The 23,123-nt window shown below is 28.4% G+C and overlaps 2 protein-coding genes and 1 long non-coding RNA gene across 5 annotated transcripts in view; all 3 read left to right on the top strand.

The window, feature by feature from the left end:
- Positions 1 to 23,123, top strand: part of LOC140841701 (tubby-like F-box protein 5) — an 80,066-nt gene that overhangs the window by 7,622 nt on the left and 49,321 nt on the right. The gene's annotated exons all lie outside the window — the stretch shown is intronic.
- LOC140840571 (uncharacterized) lies at positions 6,666 to 7,951 on the top strand. 2 transcript variants are annotated; one of them, XR_012120022.1, is made up of 2 exons: positions 6,666 to 7,394; positions 7,732 to 7,951. It is a non-coding gene; the product is annotated as an uncharacterized lncRNA (long non-coding RNA). The 2 variants fall into 2 exon arrangements; XR_012120021.1 differs by having other exon boundaries at positions 7,693 to 7,951.
- Positions 8,502 to 17,094, top strand: LOC140840570 (uncharacterized). Of its 2 annotated transcripts, none has more exons than XM_073207750.1 (5): positions 8,502 to 8,570; positions 15,635 to 15,980; positions 16,159 to 16,191; positions 16,412 to 16,493; positions 16,619 to 17,094. In XM_073207750.1, exons 2-5 carry the CDS (start codon positions 15,646 to 15,648, stop codon positions 16,955 to 16,957), a joined length of 789 nt encoding a protein of 262 aa, XP_073063851.1. In that variant the 5' UTR covers positions 8,502 to 8,570; positions 15,635 to 15,645; the 3' UTR covers positions 16,958 to 17,094. The 2 variants fall into 2 exon arrangements, with proteins under 2 accessions (XP_073063851.1, XP_073063852.1); XM_073207751.1 differs by lacking the exon at positions 8,502 to 8,570 and adding an exon at positions 14,986 to 15,054.

The raw sequence follows: 23,123 nt of genomic DNA, 5'->3' as shown, positions 1-23,123 counted from the left end.
TTCTAGGGTTTTAGTTTTGTTAATTTTTATTTTTTTAGTAGCTCACCTCAACCATAACGATCTTAGCTATTCCTATGTCAACTGTTGCATTTGAATCTGCTTTTAGCAATAATGGAAGAATAGTTGGTCATCATCTTATTAGACTTAAATATTGCATACTCGTTGATTTTATATTGATATGTTTAAATTATGTTATGACTTATTTTTGAGGATGTTAAGATTTTTTTGAGAGCTAATAACTCTTTTTTATGTAATTTTTTATGTCATGAAAATACTTTGTTTGTTATTATTAAGTGTGGTCGAAAACAGAAATTAATTTTCCACAATTTTGTATTTAGAGGCTTGTCTGTTTCATAATTTAGTAATGTGAGAAGAAATATTACTTTTTTATTTTAAAAAAATTCGGGTCTTGCGGGTCTCGCGGGTCTACCCGGCCCCGTTTCGTATTCGAGGTGGGGTGGGTCCGAAGAATATTTAACCGGGGTGGGGCGGGTAATGGGTCAAAGTTTTTTTCATGGGGAGGGTCTTGGGTTTAGCCATATCCGTCCCATACCCGCCTCATTGACATCTTTAGAGGGAAGCCTCCCGAAAAAAGAGACAACCCCATACAAACATCATTAAAAAAACCTTTTCAAATTCTCAAAAATCATACTCGTAATGATATCGAATTTCTTCTTCCTTAAAACAAAGTATATGTTTTTGGTTGTGGAACTTGTCTCATTGCCTTGGTTATGCCCAATAATCGGTATCAATAGAAAGATTATGACGAAATATTTTCGAATATATGTATTTATTTCTAAGTTTTGACGACGTACGGTGAAAAACTGGTGGCAAGCGGCAAAGGATTTAGATTTGTATGAAGAGGAAATTTTAACGGGGGAGGAAATTTTTATTAGAGTGGAGATAATAATAATAATAAGTGATAAAAATGATTTTTTTAAAATTACAAAAAAAATTATTTCAAGCAAATTTAATAATTTTTATTTTCAACAAATATGTAGATTTTCGTGAGAAAAATATTTTCACTTTATCTATAATATTATAAAAATATAATAATAATCAAAGTATTTTGGTATTTTTAGGGAAAAATATGTTAATTTTAGGTATAATAATAAAATATTTTAATATTTCAATCAAAATTGATTATTATTTTTTCAACAACATGTAGACGAATTACTTTCAACAAACATGTAGATTTTCTTTGGAAAAAATATGTTCACTTTATCTATAAATAAATAAAAATATATAAAATAATAAAAATCAATGTATTCACAGAAAAAAAATATGTTATCAAACTTGATCTTTATCCAACAAATACGTAGTTTGTCAATTTTGACCTCATCATAATAATTGATTTTACTAAAACAATCTTATTAAATTAATCAAGTGCATTTGTACAAAATAAGGAGAAAGTTCACATTTTTATAATATATATAATATAATATATATATATATATATATAGGGTTTTTATTAAAATTAATTTAAATTTAAAATTTTTTCAAAAATAATTGAAAAAAAACCTTTTCAAAACTACTGCAATCCGCGCTTACGGAGCGCGGATGCTGCACACGTGGATCAGCGTCCGCGCTCCGTAAGCACGGACGCTGGTCCATGTCAGCATCAGATAATATTAGCGACGGAAAATATATATTAACCGTCGTTAATAGTTGCGACAGTTTATAAACCGCCGCTGTAACGGAATCAGCGACCGTTTCGAAAACCGTCGCTAAATGCATCCCAAACCGTCGTTAAATGAACATAATTTTATAAGAGAATTTGCGCTGTGCGAAAAGCTATTTTTGTCGCAGTGAAGACAGAGGAAAAAAAACAAGAAATTCATCAAGAAATAGGGGTGTTCATCGGTCGGTTTTTTTTCTCTATCTTCATTAGGCATTAGGGGTATTCATCGGTCGGTTTTTTTTATTTCGGTTTTAAAAATATATGATCCGATATCCGAATTATTTTTCTTCATATCGGTTCTGTTTTCTACCAAAACAGTTCGGTTAGTTGGGTCGGTTAATTCGATTTTGATATAATTATTTAAATTAATAATATAAATATATGGTAAAATATAACATGTTTTCTTAGTAAAATCTTTAAATATAAGGTCTAAATTAATTAAGATTAGTTTTAATTATAATCTCATTATAATCCTGATCGACGATCCAATTATAATTTATGTGTGCAGCGTCCGCGCTCCGTAAGCGCGGATTACGCTGAAGCGTGGATTGCATTAGTTTTGAAAAAGTTTTTTTTTCCAATTATTTTTGAAAACAAAATTAAATTTAAATTAATTTTTATAAAAACCCATATATATATATATATATATATATATATATATATATGTGTGTGTGTATAGATATAGATATGTTCAGATTCCACGACGACTTTTGAATGTCTGATTTGTTATGCCACATTGATAGGATGTCACCCTCCTATTCTTTTCATTGAATAGGATGCCACACACAGAGGATGCCACACTGTAAATGTGCTAATCAATTAATTTAGAAAAACGAAAGAAGAAAAAAAAAAAGAAGAGGAAGAAGCAGCAGCATCTCCGACGTATAATTTATGAATCATGCATGGCAATAAACTTATGTCCTCCATTAAATGGCTCAATTTCATGAACTAGTTTACTTTACATGTATGCTTGAAATTATATGATAATGTTTTGTGCTATGTTGATTTAATTTTTTTTACATATAATTGTATGTGTTCTATATACATATTTAATTCATTTGTCAGCCGAATTAAGATATCAATTATCGATATAATTTATTTACGTTTTAATTTTGTAAAATTTAAAAAAATTCAATAACTTCTTCAAAGTTTTATGTTAGTATTATAATTTAATATTTCAGATAATTAGTTTTAGTTAATATTTTGATTATGTACGTATATATTTTCTGATAAAATGTATATACAACTGAATATAACAAAATGTAATGTAAAAAGTGATTTGTAAAAAAAAAATCACACAAAAAAATCATACAAAATGATAGGTGTATTGATGCATATCTTTTACCGTATAAAAAGAGAGCTGAACAAGTACAACATGACATTGTTTGATATATTATATAATACCAAAATTATCCTTAATACCTACAACTCGTACGTAATATATAAATACCAAAGTTTAATGAACTAACTCGGACATGTTCGGAAATATCCTCAATAATAATCGAATACACTATTTGTTAATGATGTTTTCTTTTTCCAGTGATTTTAAAACATATTATACATATAGCAATAATAAAATAATTAATTAATTAATTTCATTTTGCATGATAATTAGGTTAAAAAAAAGGTCAATAGAAAAATCGAACTATACTAATTTTTGTCTGATGTACTTTACTGTTGGAGGGATTGACAGGAGATTTTAATTAATTTGATTGACAGGATGGGTTAATCCTATCCATCCATTGGCAGTACTGTAGCGTACGATGGTTGTGACAGTACATCAGAGAATCACTCATTTGATGCTACAAGCCTACCCTATCATTTTGTATTCAACTTGCTCTAGCTTGCCCGACCCCTTGTTTGCCATTCATTAATTAGAGAACATCAAGTCTTGCAGAAAAATATTATCTCAATATATAAAATCAATTTTCATCGTTTTTTAAGTAATACTAATTTAATATTACACATGTTAATATTTTGGAAACATATTAATAACAACAATGATTATGTTAAATATGGTTTTATCATGTTAAAAAATATTTCTTTAAATTATATAAGATAAATATTAATAATTTAACCAATAAAATAAAAGATAATACACTATAATAATACATACAAGTAAAATAATTAAATATGAGATTATTAACAGTCATATATTAATATTTAATAAAAATATACGTAGGATCAAGTGTTTGTCGTTTTACCAAAAGTTATTTTACAAAAATTGCAATTCCTGCTATCAATGAGGATCAAACTCGTGACCTTTGTTATGATACCGATTGTAGGACTAAACATTTGTAGTTTTACCAAAAGATATATGTAGTTGGTGGTAATGATGAAACTCGAATTTTTTGAACCGCATATCAGCCCAAGCGTCGTGGTTCGATCGCTCTATCTTGCAAGGACAATTGTTGCACGTCAACAATATGCATAAAAATAATTTAAACGTTTTATTTCGTGGAAGATGATATATTCTAATCTTAGAATTTTTTAGCAGACAACATGACGTTGTAAGTATTAGAATTCGTTTTGCTCCAAGACGTGATGTTGGAAGACGTTGTCGTAGCCGACTAATTGTTCGTATCGTAAGGTTTATTTGAAAAAAAATTCTTATAATTTTTTCTTCTAATTTTATTATTATGTAATCGGAGAATAAAGATCTCTTTCATATATTGCTTTGATATTTGCAAATTTTCATGACGTTGTATTTGTTTTTTTTTTTTTTTACCCGAGATTCATTGGACAACGTTATTGTAATCTACATAGATTTTTCTTTTCTTGTTTTGTCATATTTCTATTAATGTATTATACATAATTAATTAAATTTTAGGTTTTAATTAGCATTTCTAACTGTGTATTATACAATTACTTGTGCTTTCATTTGGTGTTAAATTATAAAGTTAAACCTATGTTTTCCTACTTTAAATTAATAATTCCTGATCTCTTATTGATCGAAATGTTCATGAAACAAGCCTCATATAGCTTTGAATATATAAAAATTGATGTTGAATTCACTTCCAATTAAACAAAGAACAATAATTAAATGTTTTACGTTTCATTGTTAGCATAAATCATACGAACTCTTGTTCCAACGTTTGGCCTTTTATCATTTGAGTTACTTTCGGTAAATTTCATATTTTAAAATATAAAAATTCACTTTATAGATATTTTTTCGAGAAATTTGAAATCATGATTATGCATTTTTTATTACATAAATTTTACGTGCAATATTGGAACAACGAAAAATTATTGAATGTCTTTATGTATCATTTTTAGTGTAAATCTTATGCTTGACTTAGAGATATTCGATTTATTACTACGAGATTTGAATTTATAATTTTTATTTCCATTAAAAAAATTCTGAATTTTTTTTTAAAGTTTGAATTTTGGGGATACAAAATAAATATAACGAAATTTCTTATGCGAAATTATTGTATTTTATATATTATTCATACAAAACAAATATAACTTATTCATGCTTTTATATATTATATTATATATTCATACAAAACAAATTTCTTACACATGTCACTTTAAAAAACTAATGTTAATCTAGTATAGAATGTAGCCAAAAGTACCCATTCCAATTGTAAGGGCATGTTTGGTTATTTATAGGTTGAGAATTCTAGTTAATATAGAAAAGGCAAAAACTTGTGTGAGACGGTCTCACGGGTCGTATTTGTGAGACGGATCTCTTATTTGGATCATCCATGAAAAAATATTACTTTTTATGCTAAGAGTATTATTTTTTATTGTGCATATGGGTAGGGTTGATTCGTCTCTCAGATTTTTAATCTGTGAGACGGTCTCATATGAGACTCACTCTATAAAAAAACGTCGTATAAGAGAATTAGATTCGTGCGTATCCAAGTAATATTTTGAAATATCTCTAAAATATAATTAACGATTCGATATGATTTTTTATCATTATCATCAAATTTGATGTTTGTAGTTTTAATGAATATAATCTTTAAATTGAGGAATATGTGTTTGTACGTTACTCAATTAGTTTGGCAAATTGATAGTTAAATCCCGAATTAATTATGATTTATGAAATCCAAAATATCGAATGTACAAAAATATTAAATATTGGACATATGTTTTGAATTTGTATTAGAATTTATTTTGACTTAGCCGGTGTATTAATTTTGAATTATAATGTGATAAAGTTTATTTATGGCCACGGAAGGAAATGTTCTGTAAAGACTAGCTGCCTGCTTATGTTTACTTTTTAATATTTAGCAGATTTTTGAGGAATTTTTTTATATTAATTTTGATGTTATCATTAATTTTAAACTTAAAATTAGATAAAATTCGAAACAAACTTGCACTAAATTTGTATAAGATTAAGATAATTTTGTATCCTAATAAATTAACCATTATTTTAATTTTATCTAATTTCAAAGTTAATTAATATGTATCACTTGATTTTTGAGAAATATTAAAATGAAGCTTCCCGTACCAAAAACCAATATATGGTAAAGATAGTTATTTATTTTGTCCAAAAGTTTCTTTTTTTGATTATTTTTTTATCAAATGTTTACGATAGAAAATATACAATCACGCCAAATTTGTAGGGGCAAAGGAAAGAGTTTCAATCAATCAATAAATACAATTATTACCATAGCTTATTTTCAACTTCCCGAAAATAAATATATATTCTTTTTAAAATCCTACCATATCAATTCATCATCCTTAAAAGATTTGAAACTTTCTTATCCGAGCTTTGATTATCTTTTCTTAAATAAAATTAACAGAATGAAAAAAAGGGAATTCTTTTATAAAAACCCGTTTAGGGGGTCTAAATCCATCCGAGCGGTAATCTATTTTCATGTATTTGAATTTTAATAAAGTATGAATCAAAAGCTATTTGATTGTGCTTAAAATTTATAGCTTCCAATTTATTAAAAATTAAAAAACTATATATATATCAGAGATGGATTACACAAAAATAATTCATATATAAACTCTTTGTATATTAATTTCTAATAAATTAAGAATAATTTTATTAATGAATTTCAATTTAAAATTTAATAATTAATATATAATTATTGTCGGTAAGTATAATTTCTATCTCAAAAGCAACATTGCTTTTGGCTTATGTGCTACGCAATGTGAACCCAATACCTTTGTGACACGCGGCCTGCAGCTCCTGTCCATTACAAGGACACCACCTCCCCCTCCAGAAAAGCTAATTCGGTCATTTTTGTTTTGTCGAAGAGTTGCAGGAGGAGATGAACTCCGAAAGAAAAATGTCTCAAATTGTTTTTTTTTTAATATGTTTTACACATTTGTTCAGTACAACGTCCGCACTATCCCGAGTTCAGGAGCAGTCCCTCACCACCCATGGAGTCCAGGCCCAGTGTCGCACTAGCTGCCACCTCTGTTTGGTTACAAAATCTGTAACGGCGTACAATGTTCAAAGGAATTATCAGAAAATGTTTATTTTTGTTGTATATATATAGATTTAACTCTCATTTTTTTATTTTCATACTTTAGCAGCTCTTGATGGCGGATGAAGAATCTCAAGATATCTCTGGGGTTGGTGGAAGCCCCGAGAACACCGATTGTTCTCCAGAAACCATAGCAACCATAGCTCGGGTTCCTGACGTTGCTGTTGAAAGTGACTCCGAGGAGTTTGATAAGCTGAAGAAAGTTTTCGAAGAAATGTGTATCCGACTGGACAACGTTCATAAATTTATGCTGGATCTAGGTAATTATTTTTTTGCTTTTCAAGGCGTTTGTCTTGCTGCTATATCAAACACTTCTTTTTTTGTGTGTCACAACCCATGGTTCCTTACCTTTCTTTCCATTATTTCTGCAATTCCGAGTTTGGCCGCACTCGGTTTTCTTGCACACGAATGGATTGGTCTAATGGAAAATCTTGACACTTGCCTAACAAAATTGAATGCTCTTCGTCAGAATACGTTAGGGCTAGGGGGAGAATATTTTTCTTTGGTGAAGAATTATTATTCTATTCTAACTGGTCGCAAGTATTCTTACGTGATAAGGTATTTACTGTTGATTGTGGGTGTGGTGATCATTATCAGTTTCACTTCTTCCGTCGCTGCTTGGCCGCATGTGATGATATGCAAAGGCAATGGTCAATCTGTATTTGACAAAAAAGGATTTAATTAGGTCTAGCTTAGTTTGTTATGTTTAAATTAAATCGCTTGTGCGATAAGTTTTTATATCAATTTCTGGTTTTTTGTTGAGTCGAGTTTGTGTATCTGTTGATTCTCAAGTTTTATCAAAAATTTATTTCCTGGCTCTTATTAGTAAACTTGCTCTTATAAATATCTGATATTTGGATTATATTCTTGAATAATGCTCGTGAGGTTTTCTGATATATATGAAGTATCGATATATCAATTAATTTTAAACATAAAAGATTAAAATAATTTTGTATCACAATAAATTAACCGTTATTTTAATTTTTATCTTTCAAAATTAATTAATTTGTAGCACTTAATTTTTGAGAAATATTAAATGAAGCTTCGGTACCAAAGACCAATATATGGTAAAGATATTTATTAATTTTGTCCGAAGGTTTCCTTTTTTGATTATTTTTTAATCAAATGATTCCTATAGAAAATATACAATCACGCCAAATTTGTAAAGGACAGGGAAAGAGTTTCAATCAATCAGTAAATACAATTGTTACCATAGTTTATTTTCAACTTTCCGAAAATAAATAAATAAAATTTTAAAATTCTACCATATCAATTCATTATCCTTACAAGATTTGAAACTGTCTTATCCGAGATTTGATTATCTTTTCTTAAATAAAATTAACAGAATGAACAACTACGTACTTCAAACTAGGCATTATTTGTGATTTAATTTAAGTGAATTGGCGGCGGCAACAAAGTCTGAATCCATCCGAGCGGTAATCTCTTTTCATGTACGCGTGGCAGCTTTTTTACTAAGACCCAATTTTTTTTATAGCTAATACGAAATATATATATATATATATTTATTTATGTATATATATGACTCAATCTAATAACATAAAGGACTAAAATTACACTAACCCAAACATACCAGAAGAAAATTGAAAAAATCAACTTTTTCAATGAAAACTAGTTCTGTTATCGTGAAATTAATGTAACAGGAGAACAAAAATTAATACATTCTTAGATGTGATAACAATTTTTAATAAAAATCTTTAAAAAAATGTTAGAAACCAGGTTAGAGAGTAACTGATACTGAAAAAATGTGCATTTTTTTTATACAAAGTTGAATTATCAGATTTTTCAAGAATATAAGAAGCTGGCGAGAAATAATTTTGCAGGAATTTTACATAATTCCAAGTCAAATGTCAACCACATTGTAAAAAAAAATCATATAATTAAGCGACGACCAGACAATGCTCGCGACTCTCATTATCTTTTGTACGAGTATTTATTATTAGCAACAAAATTGGAAATATAAGCTAGCCGATTTAATTAAAAAAAATGAGGACCAAAAAATAAAGTTTATCCTATTTATTTCTAACCGGTCTAATTAGGCCAACTGTATATTTTGATGTAATTAATTATTATTTTACAAAAAATAGTTTCTAATAACACACATATAGATGAGTTGGTCTCATGTGAGACCGTCTCACGGATCTTAATTTGTGAGACGGGTCAACTCTATCGATATTCACAATAAAAAGTAATATTCTTAGCATAAAAAGTAATATTTTTTTGTGGATGACCCAAATAAAGACCCGTCTCACAAAATACGACCTGTGAGACCGTCTCATACAAGTTTTTGTCTATATTATAATATATATAAGCAAAAACTTGTGTGAGACGGTCTCACGGTCGTATTCATGAGACGGATCTCTTATTTAGGTCACCCATGAAAATGTATTACTTTTTATGCTAAGAGTATTATTTTTTATTATGAATATGGATAGGATGACTCGTCTCACAGATTATGATCCGTGAGATGGTCTCAAATGAGGCTCACTCTATATATATATATATATATATATATATATATATATATATGAGAAATACAAGTAAATTTAAATTAGGATCCAGAAGAATTTAATTTCTTTTATCTGGATTATTTAAATTATATAATATTACAATGGAATTAAAGAAAACAAATTTTTTTTGGTTGTCATTTTTTTTAAAAATTATGTGGACAATTTTCATTTTAAGTGTGAAGAACTTGGTAAATGATCAGTTATTTGATCAAACGTGTTGTTAAACAGCCGGCGTAGATTAATATTACATTCGTGATTCCTATGTTTTTTTTTCCTTAATAAAAATGTTTTTAATTTTGAAATTTCTCATGATTTATATCTTTATTACCCCCTTAATACAATTTAAACATGTAAAAAGAAACTGTTTTTTGCAATCCTGGAATTTATAAAATTGATTAATTAAGAATCCAATTTTCAGAGCACTGATATTAATTTAGGGCATATCTGGTTTTATTTTCCAATTAGAAAAATTCATTCAATAATTGAAATTTGCAAAGTTGAAACAGCATATGCACAAGAAAAATGGCCAATAGGCAACAGACCAAGCTAAATACAACTTTCGAGATTATTTTTGGATGGAAATCAATTGGATTTCAGGCTACAGTTTCAATTCAAGCACTCTACTTTTTATCTCTTGCATTTGAACGATCTTGAAATTAATCGGAACGAGAAATTATCATATGCTGAGGAAAATAAAGTGTTTAACAAAGTAAGATCGTTTTACATAAAACATAATTTCATTTTACGAGTGAGTCTCATATGAAACGGTCTCATAGATATAAATACGCGAAACAAGTTGACCCAAAACAACCAAATACGTGTGTGATACTAATCATGTTAATTTGGTCAAAATATGTGGGACCTAGACTATCTTCGTTAATTATTATGTGATAATAAAAGCCGTATTATCCCGATTACCAACCACACACAGAAGATAACCGCTCGGAGGGCGCGAGTAATAATGCAGTATATTATAACCAAAATAAAAACAACATATATAGTAATGAATGATATACATATACATGTATGTTCATGTCAAAATCTCATGCAAAGATATTTTGTAATGCACGTGGACTGTTCTCGATTGGGCTTAAGTCTTTTCACGGTTATCCCATTACACATTACTCATAGAACTTCTCCAGTACAGGCACTGGAGCTTTTGCCTCCCCAGGATTAGAACTCAAGACTTTCTGGACTTATATAGATCTTGGCAGCAATCCTGGTACCAGTTGATCTAGTAGATCTTGGGAGAAGAACAAACACTTCAAACTAGGAATTATTTGTGATTTAATTTAAGTGAATTGCCGGCGGCAACAAAGTCTGAATCCATCCGAGCGGGAATCTCTTTTCATGTATTTGAATTTTCATAAAGTATGAATCAAAAGCTAAATATTTGATTGTGCTTAAAATTTATAGATTCGAATTTATTAAAAAACTTTATATATATCAGAGATGGATTGCACGAAAATAATTAATATATAAACTCTTTGTATATTAATTTCTAATAAATTAAGAATAATTTTATTTAATGAATTTCAATTTAATAATTTAATTGTATTATTTATATTGTATTAATGTAATTATAATTTTGTTCGATTGCATTACAACTATTAATTATAATTTTTTTATATTTATATTTTTAATATTGATCACATTATAAAATTACTAATAGAAATACTAATTAGAAAGTAATAATAAATATAAATTTTTGATCTTTGAAAAGATTTTTCAAAGTTCATATTTTAAATATAATTATATTATTTAAATATGAGAATGGGTTAATATTATTGTAGTTAATAGTGATAAAATTATAATGTATTTTATTACACTTGTTAAAAAAAATTATAAGTGTTTTAGTATAAAATATTATATAATTACGCTATAACTTCGATCTCATTAATATTATCTATAATAATAATTTATAATAGGTAAATAAACTAATTACTGTAAATGATTATATTGTCTTTACTAAATAATAGTAGCATATAATATTTCTTTAGTAGGATAATATTATATGATAATAATATTAAAAAATATTATTTAACGAATAATAAATAAATACTAAAAAAATTTAATTTTGTTATTATTATTATTACATTAAGCTAATATTAATACTATTAATTGTTTCAATAATAAAAATTTTATTTATTGGATTGTAGTAAAAATAATTCAAACAAATTTAAATTTCATGTAAGTATTAGAACTGAAAATCAGTATACCCAACCAAGTATTAATTAGATTTTCATTGTATAAATTAATGATAGTAAATGTTGAGTACTTTGTCCTAGGAAAATGTACCAAAAATAATTGCTCCAGCTTGTATTTTTTCATATGCGATGTATTTTATTTATTACGAGCTATTAATAAAAAATTTGACTTCGATTTATATAAATTATCACTTAATAAATTTTATAACATAAATTTGATCCGGCAGCGCATCATGTACACATATTGTGCAAGAATACGTTAAAACGTGATTAAAGTTAAAAATACATTTACAAAGATATTGGGACTTGGGAGGTCTCAAATACCTTCACTAAATAATAGTAACATATAATATTTTTTTAGTAAGATGATATTATATGAAAATAATATTAAAGAATATTATTTAACGAATAATAAATAAATGCTAAAACAAATTTAATTTTGTTATTATTATTACATTAAGATAATTTTAATAATATTAATTGTTTCAATAATAAAATTCAGTCAATCGAATTTAGTTCAGTCAATCAACGAACAATAATAAATATAATGAACAAAAATAATAACGTTACCTCTTAATATTCGTTCGTATGAAATAAATGATAAAATAAACGAACAATATAATAACCTATCAATGTCAAACATTCTTATAAAAAAATACATTATAAAACAACATTAATTCAATAATAATAAAATAAATTAATACCTGACAATTCTCGATAACAAAAAATTATGAACACAATGTCAGGCCGAGAAGAATTATAGCTAACAAAAAAAGTAGCGGAAAAATCGAAGCGAGGAAAATATAAATTTTTGCGCAAATGAATCAGAAGGAATGCCGAAGACTGGTGCACCGAAAGGTTTACGCTCAGTGCAATTTATAAGCAGAAGTGGGTCATGGATTCTAAGAATCCGTAATATACTGTCACAGATTATGAATCCGTGAGAAATCTGTGACTTAATTATTTATTTTTTAAAAAAAAAATTGAATCCGGACATTTGATTTACGAATTGTTATATTTTTACAAAACTTTCGGGTTTGCAATATTTTATTACATACTTTTTAAAATTATATTAGTTTTTTTAAAAGACCATATCAATAGCATGTAAATTTTTTAATTAATCATCATAGACTCATAGTAAACGATCCAAACCCAGCCAATTTAAATTTTTTAATTAACCATCATACACTCTTTATATTAAATTTAAACTAATATTTTAGTATAATAATTTGTAAAGTTACTCAACATGTATATGACATAGTGATGTAAATTTTCAAGGAAAAAAGAATAAGTCGGTGTATTTCTGCTAATTAAATTTAATTATTGTGTTTTAAAGAACGTTTCGGTATAATGATATGCAAGTAAGATTAAAAATATAATTGTGGTTAAGTGATGTGAATTCATCTTTATTTTCATTAAGGTCTTGTGTTCAATTCCTCTTATTGGCGTTAATACTAATATTTTTATTTGTCAACTCAACAATGAGCCAAGCTCGAGCTTACGATTTACCTAAAGGAGCCGAGCTCGAGTTCGAGCCTACGAGCTACCTAAAAAAGTGGAGCCCGACCTCGAGCTCATGAGCTTATTAACGAATATATTTGCGAGTTCACGAATCCCATATTCGCAGGTTTGAACTTGATTTGATTGAATTGTTGATTTCAAGAACGAGCTCGAGTTTGGCTTGATATGATTAACAAACGAACTCAAACGATCTTTTTATAGAGCCGAGCTCAAAATGACTCGCAAGCGGTTTGGTTCGTTTACATCCCTAGTATTAGATTATATATGTCACTTTAAAAGCTAATGTTAGTCTAGTATTGAATGTAGCCAAAAGTACCAATACCAATTGTAAGCCAGTAAGGGTATGTTTGGTTATTTATAAGAGAATTTTTGTTCATATAAAAAAATGTCGTATAAGAGAATTAGATTCGTGTGTATCCAAGTAATATTTTGAAATATCTCTAAAATATAATTAACGATTTGATATGATTTTTTATCATTATCATCAAATTTGATGTGTGTAGTTTTAATGAATATAATCTTTAAATTGAGGAATATGTGGTTGTACGTTACTCAATTAGTTTGGAAAATTCATAGTTAAATCCCGAATTAATTATGATTTATGAAATCCAAAATATTGAATGTACAAAAATATTAAATAGTGGACATATGTTTTGAATTTGTATTATAATTTATTTTGACTTAGCCTGTGTATTAATTTTGAATTATAATGTGATAAAGTTTATTTATGGCCACGGAAATGTTCTGTAAAGACTAGCTGCCTGCTTATGTTTACTTTTTAATATTTAGCAGCTTTTTGAGGAATCTTTAGATTTTTTTGACCAAATGATTACTATAGAAAATATGGGAGATGATCCTCTACTGTGGAGAGAGAAACAACATACCGTGTTGTTTGTACTGTCAAAACTTCTTCTTTTTTCTTTTAACTTTTGTTTCCCTCATTTTGGTTTGGTCAATTAATTAAATAGGATAAGATGGATAAAAATAATTATTATATATTAATTTTTAAATAATCAATTAATTCATGCAAGATGTATTACTGTTAAATTTTTTTAAAACTCAGAAAAATTAAATTAAACCAAAATCTCACGATATAATAAATCAGTGATAAATTAATGATTAGCTTTACTTAAAAAATAAATCTAAACAAAAAAATTTAACTAGGGGTAAATTTTTAAATAATTATTTATATTAAATTTTTGTTAACTTTATTTTTTATGAAATAAAATATATAGTTTAATTTTATTAAGTTTAATGATTTTAAAATTAAATAGTATTATATTAATAATAATATTTTTACTGGTTGTAACAATCTTTTCGTATCATTTATCTGAATTAACAATTTTGATTTAACAATAAATGGATACAAATAATACAAATACATCATTAGTTTCCAAGTATTTCACTTTTTCAAAATAGTATAAAGATGAGACCCACTCAAATAAATATATATATTTTTTAAAATCCTACCATATCAATTCATTATCCTTAAAAGATTTGAAACTTTCTTATCCGAGATTTGATTATCTTTCTTAAATAAAATTAAGAGAATGAAAACAAGGGAATTCTTCTATAAAAACACGTTTAGGGGGAGAGAAGAACAACTACGTACTTCAAACTTCAGTGAATTGCCGGCGGCAACAAAGTCTGAATCCATCCGAGCGGTAATCTCTTTTCATGTATTTGAATTTTAATAAAGTATGAATCAAAAGCTATTTGATTGTGCTTAAAATTTATAGCTTCGAATTATTATTATTATTATTTTTGTTGTTGTTGTTGTTATATAAAAAATAGTGACAAAATATGTATTTTTTATTAAAAAAAAGTGTGAAAAAAATATAATATTTTTGGATGAAAAAATTGGAATGATCCCTTTGCAGCCTGCCGGGTTCGCCTCCACCTCTTGAAAATGGTTTTCAAAAACCATTTCTATATTTAGGATCCATGTAGGTTTGTTTTTTTTTTCTTCATCCTTTTTGTTTTTTTTGTTTTTTTTTAATTAATGTACGTTTAGTTAACATTAAAATTTAATATGATTATTTTAGGTTAGTTAAAAACTTTTCCAATTTTTTTTGTTTAGTAAATAATTTTATCTAAATTCTAGCTATATGATTTTATTTCTGTTGCGTATTAACCAATTACTAAAAAGATGCAATTATTCAATCTAATTATTATTAGTAAAGCACGTCATATTTAATTCTATAAGCATTAATCATTAATGATATATATTTTTATGTTAATTAGGATACACTAAAATGTCTTGTCTCCTTCGACACCGGTTGAGAAACAACACTAACAGAACCATCGACCTGAGGGAGATAGACTTTAATGGCTGTTGCACGGGAGTGATACGGCTGGAACCACACGAAACGAGAGGCAACTTCCCAGCTGCTATGTACTTGAGGCACGGTTACAACCGGCGCACCATATATAAGATTGTCATTGCTGTCGACAATGACATGGTATTTGGTTTCCTCATTCCCATCTGTTTTGTTGCATACTTTGAGCTAATCTTTGACATTGACGAGGGCAGTCATACGTTGATCGTGTCTGGTATCGAGGCACAGTCGACGGATTACTTTCCCTGTTGGTACGTCCCCGTCCCATGCATTCCCTAGCTCTTATTTTTCTCCTTGGCCATAAACGATTCAAAGTCAGAATCTCTAGATGCAGTTCATCTCCTATTAATCAAATGCTGAACGTTTTGTTTGGCTTTAATTTCTAGCTTTTTCTACCAAATTTTAACAATTTCTTACATCACTGTTCAGGTGTTTGCCTTTGTGGAACTGTTTTAAAGATAGGTACGAAAGATGGTACAACAAGCATCTCGTTCTCATATATTAATGTTTCCTATTTTACTTGCAAAACACTAAACTACGCGACCATTGTCTTAATTAATTATATGCAAAAAGTTTACAATTACACAAATTCCATTTCCACATTCTCTTCTTCAAATTGCATGTATATATGAATCCTAGTGTACATGTATATACTAATTGCTTTGGCTGGCGGCTTAATCAGTGGCAGGCTAACGGACTATGTTTTGATCAGCGGATTCAAGGCCGTTAAAGCTAAGAAAAAGAGACGTCTCCGCTCAGGCCAGGTAAACCGCATAATTTATGCATTTAATAAAAATAATTCACTGTTTTTTTTTTGTTTGTACCCAATAATTAACATCAACTTCTTAAAAATTGTATTCTTTTTTTTAAGAACTAATTGTACATGTAGGAAATGATGAACATTTATGTGATGATTAACTACGACGGAGAACGGAAGAAAAATGACGAAGGCGGCTTTATATGGTCCAGCGGGGCTCATACCAAATGGAGAGGTATTTCAATCGATAAGAATAATATAACCCTAGATGGAGTGGCCGATCAGATTTGCGAGGCTCTTGGTTTGAACGCTTCGCAAACCAAACTTAGCTTCTGTCATTTGCCAGAAAACTATGCTACACATCCCTCTTACATTCAAGACTCGCGATCTTTGAAAGAATATTTAACCTTTTTTCCGAGAATTTACAAGACCATACCCAAGCTGCACGTAAAGATGGTCTCAAGTACGTGAAGTATGCTAGAGATGATCGATTCAAGGTCAAATTTTTTTGGTTGTTTTTTTTATTTTTAAATTATGTGGACAATTTTCATTTTAAGTGTGAAGAACTTGGTAAATGATTAGTGTTATTTGATCAAACGTGTTGTTAAACAGCCAGCGTAGATTAATATTACATTCGTGATTTCTATGTTTTGTTTCCCTTAATAAAAAGGTTTTTAATTTTGAAATTTCTCATGATTTATATCTTTCTTACCCCTGAAACAATTTAAACATGTAAAAAGGAAACTGTTTTTTTGCAAATCCTGGAATTTATAAAATTGATTTATATCTCGTTATGTGAATGAGAGTATACGATGAGTTAAATTGAGTGTTTATATTTTATTTTATTTTCAATGTAGTTCTTGAAAAATTAGTATTTCTATAATTAATGGTAGCGTCTCGTATTTTATGAGACCAACTTTTGTTTTTGTGTTGGAGGAAGAGAGCTTATAATTGGGTTTCGGACCGGAATCTCATCCCAAATTTAAAACTTTGGTGTTAAATAAACTACAAATTATTGAATTCCATATAGAATAGAAAAAAGACATCAACTATGTTATCATAAATGTTATGCACCTAATAAAGTTTTTTTTTTTAAAAAAATTATAATTATATATAACACAACACTCTTGTGAAACGTCAAACATGTTAAATTTGTCAGATGGATGTCCGACCCAACTAATGAAAATTATTGTTTTTTTATGTCGAAAATATTATATTTCACTGTAAAATATCATTTTTTGTTAGTTATTTTAAATGTAACTAATTTTATAAATGAGGTTATGTCTTTTTTATGAATTTTCACCAGGATGCTGATTGATGAAATTCAACCAATATTGTTTTTTCAAGTTTGTGTGTATATATGTAATACAGATATATAAGATCGTTTTTACATAAAACATAATTTTATTTTGCGAGTAAGTCTAGAGATGTCAATGGGACGAGTATGAGGCGGGTTTGGCTAAACCCAATACTCTCCCCATGAAAAAAACTTTGACCCATTACCCACCCCACCCCGGTTAAATATTCTTCGGACTCACCCCACATCGAATACGAAACGGGGCTGGGTAGACCCGTGAGACCCGAATTTTTTTAAAATAAAAAAGTAATATTTCTTCTCACATGACTAAATTATGAAACAGACAAGCCTATAAATACAACATTGTGGAAAATTAATTCATGTCTTCGACCACACTTAATAATAACAAACAAAGTATTTTTACAACATAAAGAATTACATAAAAAAAAGAGTTACTAGCTCTCCAAAAAAATCTTGACATCCCCAAAAATAAGTCATAATATAATTGAAACAGATCAATATAAAATCAGCGAGTAGGCAATATTTAAGTCTACTAAGATGAGGACCAACTATTTTTCCACTATTGCTAAAAGCATATTCAAATGCAACAGTTGATATAGGATCGAAATAGCTAAGATCGTTATGGTTGAGGTGAGCTACTAAAAAATGAAAATTAATAAAATCAAAACCTTAAAATATTTATATCCACGTATATGGGGCGGGTATGGGACGGGTATTATAAAACCCATGACCCGTCCCATATCCGGACGGGTCTAAAAAATTGGACCCGAGACCCACCCCATGACCCATTTAGTATGTCCAAACTCACCCCATACACGTGGGTCCATTGTGAGTTTGGTAAAACCCGGACCCATTGACATCCCTAAGTAAGTCTCATATGAAACAGTCTTATGGATATAAATACTTGAAACAAGTCCACCCAAAACAACCAAATAGTCGTGTGATGCTAAACATGTTAATTTGGTCAAAATATGTGGGACCTAGAATATCTTCATTAATTAATATGCGATTATCTGATTACCAACCACACATAGAAGATAACCGTATGAGGGCCTGAGTAATAATCTAGTATATTATAACCAAAATAAAAACAACATATATAGTAATGAATGATATATGTATACATATATGTTTAGTTAAAATCTCATGCAAAGATAATAGGAAAAATAGTAGGGCTTTGTGAGACGGTTTTACAAATCTTTATCTGTGAGACGGGTCAACCCTACCGATATTCACAATAAAAAGTAATACTCTTAGCATAAAAAGCAATATTTTTTCATGGATGACCCAAATAAGAGATTCGTCCCACAAATACGACCCGTGAGACCGTCTCATACAAGTTTTTGCCTTCATTGAATATGATTTATTTGACACTACTGATTTTTTACTCACAAAAACTTATATGAGTCAGTCTCACAAAATGAGTCAATTTTGTGAGACATGTATTCTATTTAGATCATTCATGAAAAAATATTATTTTTTATGTCAAAAGTATTAATTTTTATTATAAATATGAGTATGATTGACTCGACTGACGAATAAATATTCGTAAAAATCGTCTCACAAAAGACTTAGTCTTCTACACTAATTATTATTCACTTTAAATTCCATCTAATAAAAAATAAAGCCAAGCATATATTCTTTTCCTCAATATAATATTAGAAATTCATTTTTCTTTTTTTTAAAAAAAACTTCCAATAACATATCCTAAAGGTTTACCCTTATTTAAATCTCATCGTCTCCGTTGAGTTTCTCTAGCAAATTTCTTGAAAAAAAGATGGTGATGCATAGGAATCCCAGGAAAATTTATGGTGCATGTTTATCGGCTAATGTTGTCTTATGTCCCTTAGAAATCAATCTTATCATTTCTCTGCCACCGGTCATGTATCAGCGGAGACAATATTAACCGTTAAGATCTGACGTCACTGTTTTACGATCAACCTAGCCAATCAGATCAAGCGACACAACGTCGGCAGTTGGACACATGAGAACTTCTAATTAGGTAACTCATCTCAGTATCACTCTTACTCATACACGTTAAACCCAACATATACATCAATAATTTTCAAATAAAACTAGTATTATATATGAAAGACCAAATTTTTATTTTATTACTATATTAATTTCCTGATACGCTTTTCGTATATTATATAAACCTTCTTTTAATTGCAAATAATAATAATAATAATAACAGAAAGAATTATCTCTGTGCGGAAAAAAAAATTTACTTATATTTAAATGAGCGAGTCTCATGTGAGACCGTCTCACGGATCTTAATCTGTGAGACGAGTCAACCATACCCATATTCACAATAAAAAGTAATAATCTTAGCATAAAAAGTGATACTTTTTCACTGATAACCCAAATAAGAGATCCGTCTCACAAATACGATCCGTGAGACCGTCTCACACAAGTTTTTGTCTATTTAAAAATCGAAAGTAGCTAGCATAATGATTTTAAGTTTTAAATGAGTATTATTCAAAAAATTTGCTTAAATCAATACTACAAATATAATAATAATAATAATTGATCCAAACATATAAGTTCATACTTGAACCGCATAAAAAATTATAATAGCGATCATCTTTAGATCTTATATGCAAGAATAATGGAGACAGACGACTGAACTAAATCGGAAAAAAATAAATTATCATTCGCTAATAGCAAAAAAGGTTAGTTTTATGAAAATTAGATTTTGAGATCATTATAAATGAGATGAATCAATCAATTTCAAGTAGGCAATAAGCATAGATGTGCTTTATTGTGGTAAAAAAAATTAGCACTCATAAAACAAAAGGCTCCCAATATAAAATCAATTATTTTTATAATCCTATATTTTTAAAATCACGTACAAAACTCCCGAAAACTGGGAAAACATATGCCTGGATCATTGAATTTATATTGGGTATAAATTAAACATGTTCTGTCATGGCCAAAGGAATAAAATAAAGGATATAATTAAATTAAGCATTGAGAACCTTTTTTCCAGGGCTTCTGCTTTAGTGTAAGTGATAAAAGTGAGTGTTTAATAAAGTAAGAATCTACACAACTTTGTTAAGAGTTGAAACATGTTGAGAAACAGGCGCCTCGGAGAAAAGTAAACGATACAACTTGGTATGGTATATCAAATTTGAGCAATTATATATTATTATATTGCCATTTGAAGGGCCATAGAGATCAACAATTGGTTCTACTTGCACAACTATCCCTGGTTCTACTTACTATTAAAAGAATTGATTTAAAAATAAAGATTTCAAATTCATATAAACGTTTGGATAAATAAATTCCACGTAGATTTCAAATTTTCAACTAAATTTTCAAATCTATCTCAATATAAAATTGTTGGGATCGAGAAAGAGTTTAGAGGGGGTGAATGAACTCTTTCAAATTTTCTCCTTTAAAAGGTTGATTTCAACCGTTGTCGTAGCCTTTTTAAAACTGTTGTTAAAGCATGTGTTGTTAAATGGTTCGCTCAAAGACAACGGTTTTTAACTGTTGTTGTAGCTGCAATTTGCAATGGATTTTCAAAAACAGACGCAAGTAAAATACGCGACGGACTTTTGAAAAACAATTAGCGACGGTTTAAAATTAGCGACGGACGACATGCACAAACCGTCGCTATTTAGCGACAGTTACTGCATGAATTCCGTCGCTAATATTTTAGGTAAAATAAAAAAAAATAATTTTAATAATTTAATAAATCTATGTTGGAATTGGTAAAATCATGTAATTAGAGATAAAAATTTTAAGTGTTGTGAAGTGATAAAATTGTGTAATAGATAAAATTTTAATTGTTGTGAAGTGGTAAAATCGTGTAAAAGATAAAAATTTTAAATGTTGTGAATTTGTAAAATTGTGTAAGAGAAAAAAAATTTTAAGTGTTGTGAAGTGGGTGGAAGAAAATGGAGCGAATTTGCTGGTATTTATAGAAAGTGGGTGGAAGAAAATGGAGAGAGTTTTAGACGGTATTTTCAAAAGTGTCGAAGTGTGAGACCCCGAGAATAAAATAGTATTGATGACATTTTCGTAAATAAGTTGAAAAATATTCAATTTATTTTCATGGCATTTTCGTAAATAAGTTGAAAAATAATAAATTAATTTTAAGAACGAAATAGTAATTAGTGACATAGCTGATCATATGAAGTCCAAATGATGTGAGATTTGTATATAACATAGAAAACTCAAAGATATAGAAGTTTCATGTTTTGAGTTTTGAAAAATTTGATCGTTTGACTGGTTCGAATGGATATACCGATGTTAAAATATTAAATAGTATATATTATATTATATTATATTATTTTATTTTATTAATATAATATAATATTAAAAAATAAATAAAAATTACAAGATAAATTTGAAAACAAACGTAAATGAATTATTTTTACAGAAAGTCTACAGAGGTGAGAGAGAAATAGAGATTCAATTTTGTTTTTCGATCGTGTGACTTATCGATTTATCCAATCGACGAACTGACTTCAGTTTTGGAATCGTTGACACGATGTCTTCGATTTGAGGTATAAATTTTATATTTTTGGAGCTTTTGAAAATCGTCGATTTTTGGAATAAATCCGATAAATTGTTAAATCATACAGAAATTGAAAATTGTTGAATAGTGTATGATTTTAACGAAGAAAAGATGATTATAGTGATGTTATTTTGAATTATTTTCACTTTATTATAATTAGGGAATTTTAATCGTTGGACTGATTGAATAATTATTTGTCAGTTATTATTAATTCGGATAAATATATACGGTAGAATAACCGACAAGAAACTAAGTTTTGAAGTCGTAATTGAATTATGTTATGATTTGAATTTGATATGAAATTTTCAAAGTTTCAAAAGATATTTGAAACTTATATTGTTGAATTGAATGATGTTATTGATTGAAATAAGACAAAAACTTGTGTGAGACGGTCTCACGGGTTTTATTTGTGAGACGGATCTCTTATTTGGATCATCCACTAAAAAGTATTACTTTTTATGCTAAGAGTATTACTTTTTATTGTGAATATGGGTAGGGTTGACCCGTCTCACAGATTAAGATCCGTGAGACGGTCTCACATGAGACTCACTCTTGAAATAAATGTGTTATCGATGTAGATAGATCATTATACTGATATCTTCAAGCTACATCGACTGGAACGAAAAAGTGAGGTATGTTACGACCGGATAACATACGGCAGGTATCTGTATTATATGATATATGTTTGATTGATTGGATTGAGATGACATGTCTATATGCCCTATTTGTTGAGTTTATGTGGCATACATGACTTGCACGTTGAGCTATGATCCTTGGATACCTTGATATGATTG

The sequence above is a fragment of the Primulina eburnea genome, chromosome 9 (genome assembly GCF_022965805.1).
Source record: "Primulina eburnea isolate SZY01 chromosome 9, ASM2296580v1, whole genome shotgun sequence".
Lineage (NCBI taxonomy): Eukaryota > Viridiplantae > Streptophyta > Magnoliopsida > Lamiales > Gesneriaceae > Primulina > Primulina eburnea.
This window is presented reverse-complemented; position numbering and strand designations above follow the sequence as displayed.

Coding starts and splice junctions, on each gene's coding strand:
- LOC140840570 (XM_073207750.1), top strand. CDS start 15,646: ATGTCTTGTCTCCTTCGACACCGGTTGAGAAACAACACTAACAGAACC. Junction 16,192..16,411: donor TGGAACTGTTTTAAAGATAG/GTACGAAAGATG, acceptor CGGCTTAATCAG/TGGCAGGCTAACGGACTATG. Junction 16,494..16,618: donor GACGTCTCCGCTCAGGCCAG/GTAAACCGCATA, acceptor TTGTACATGTAG/GAAATGATGAACATTTATGT.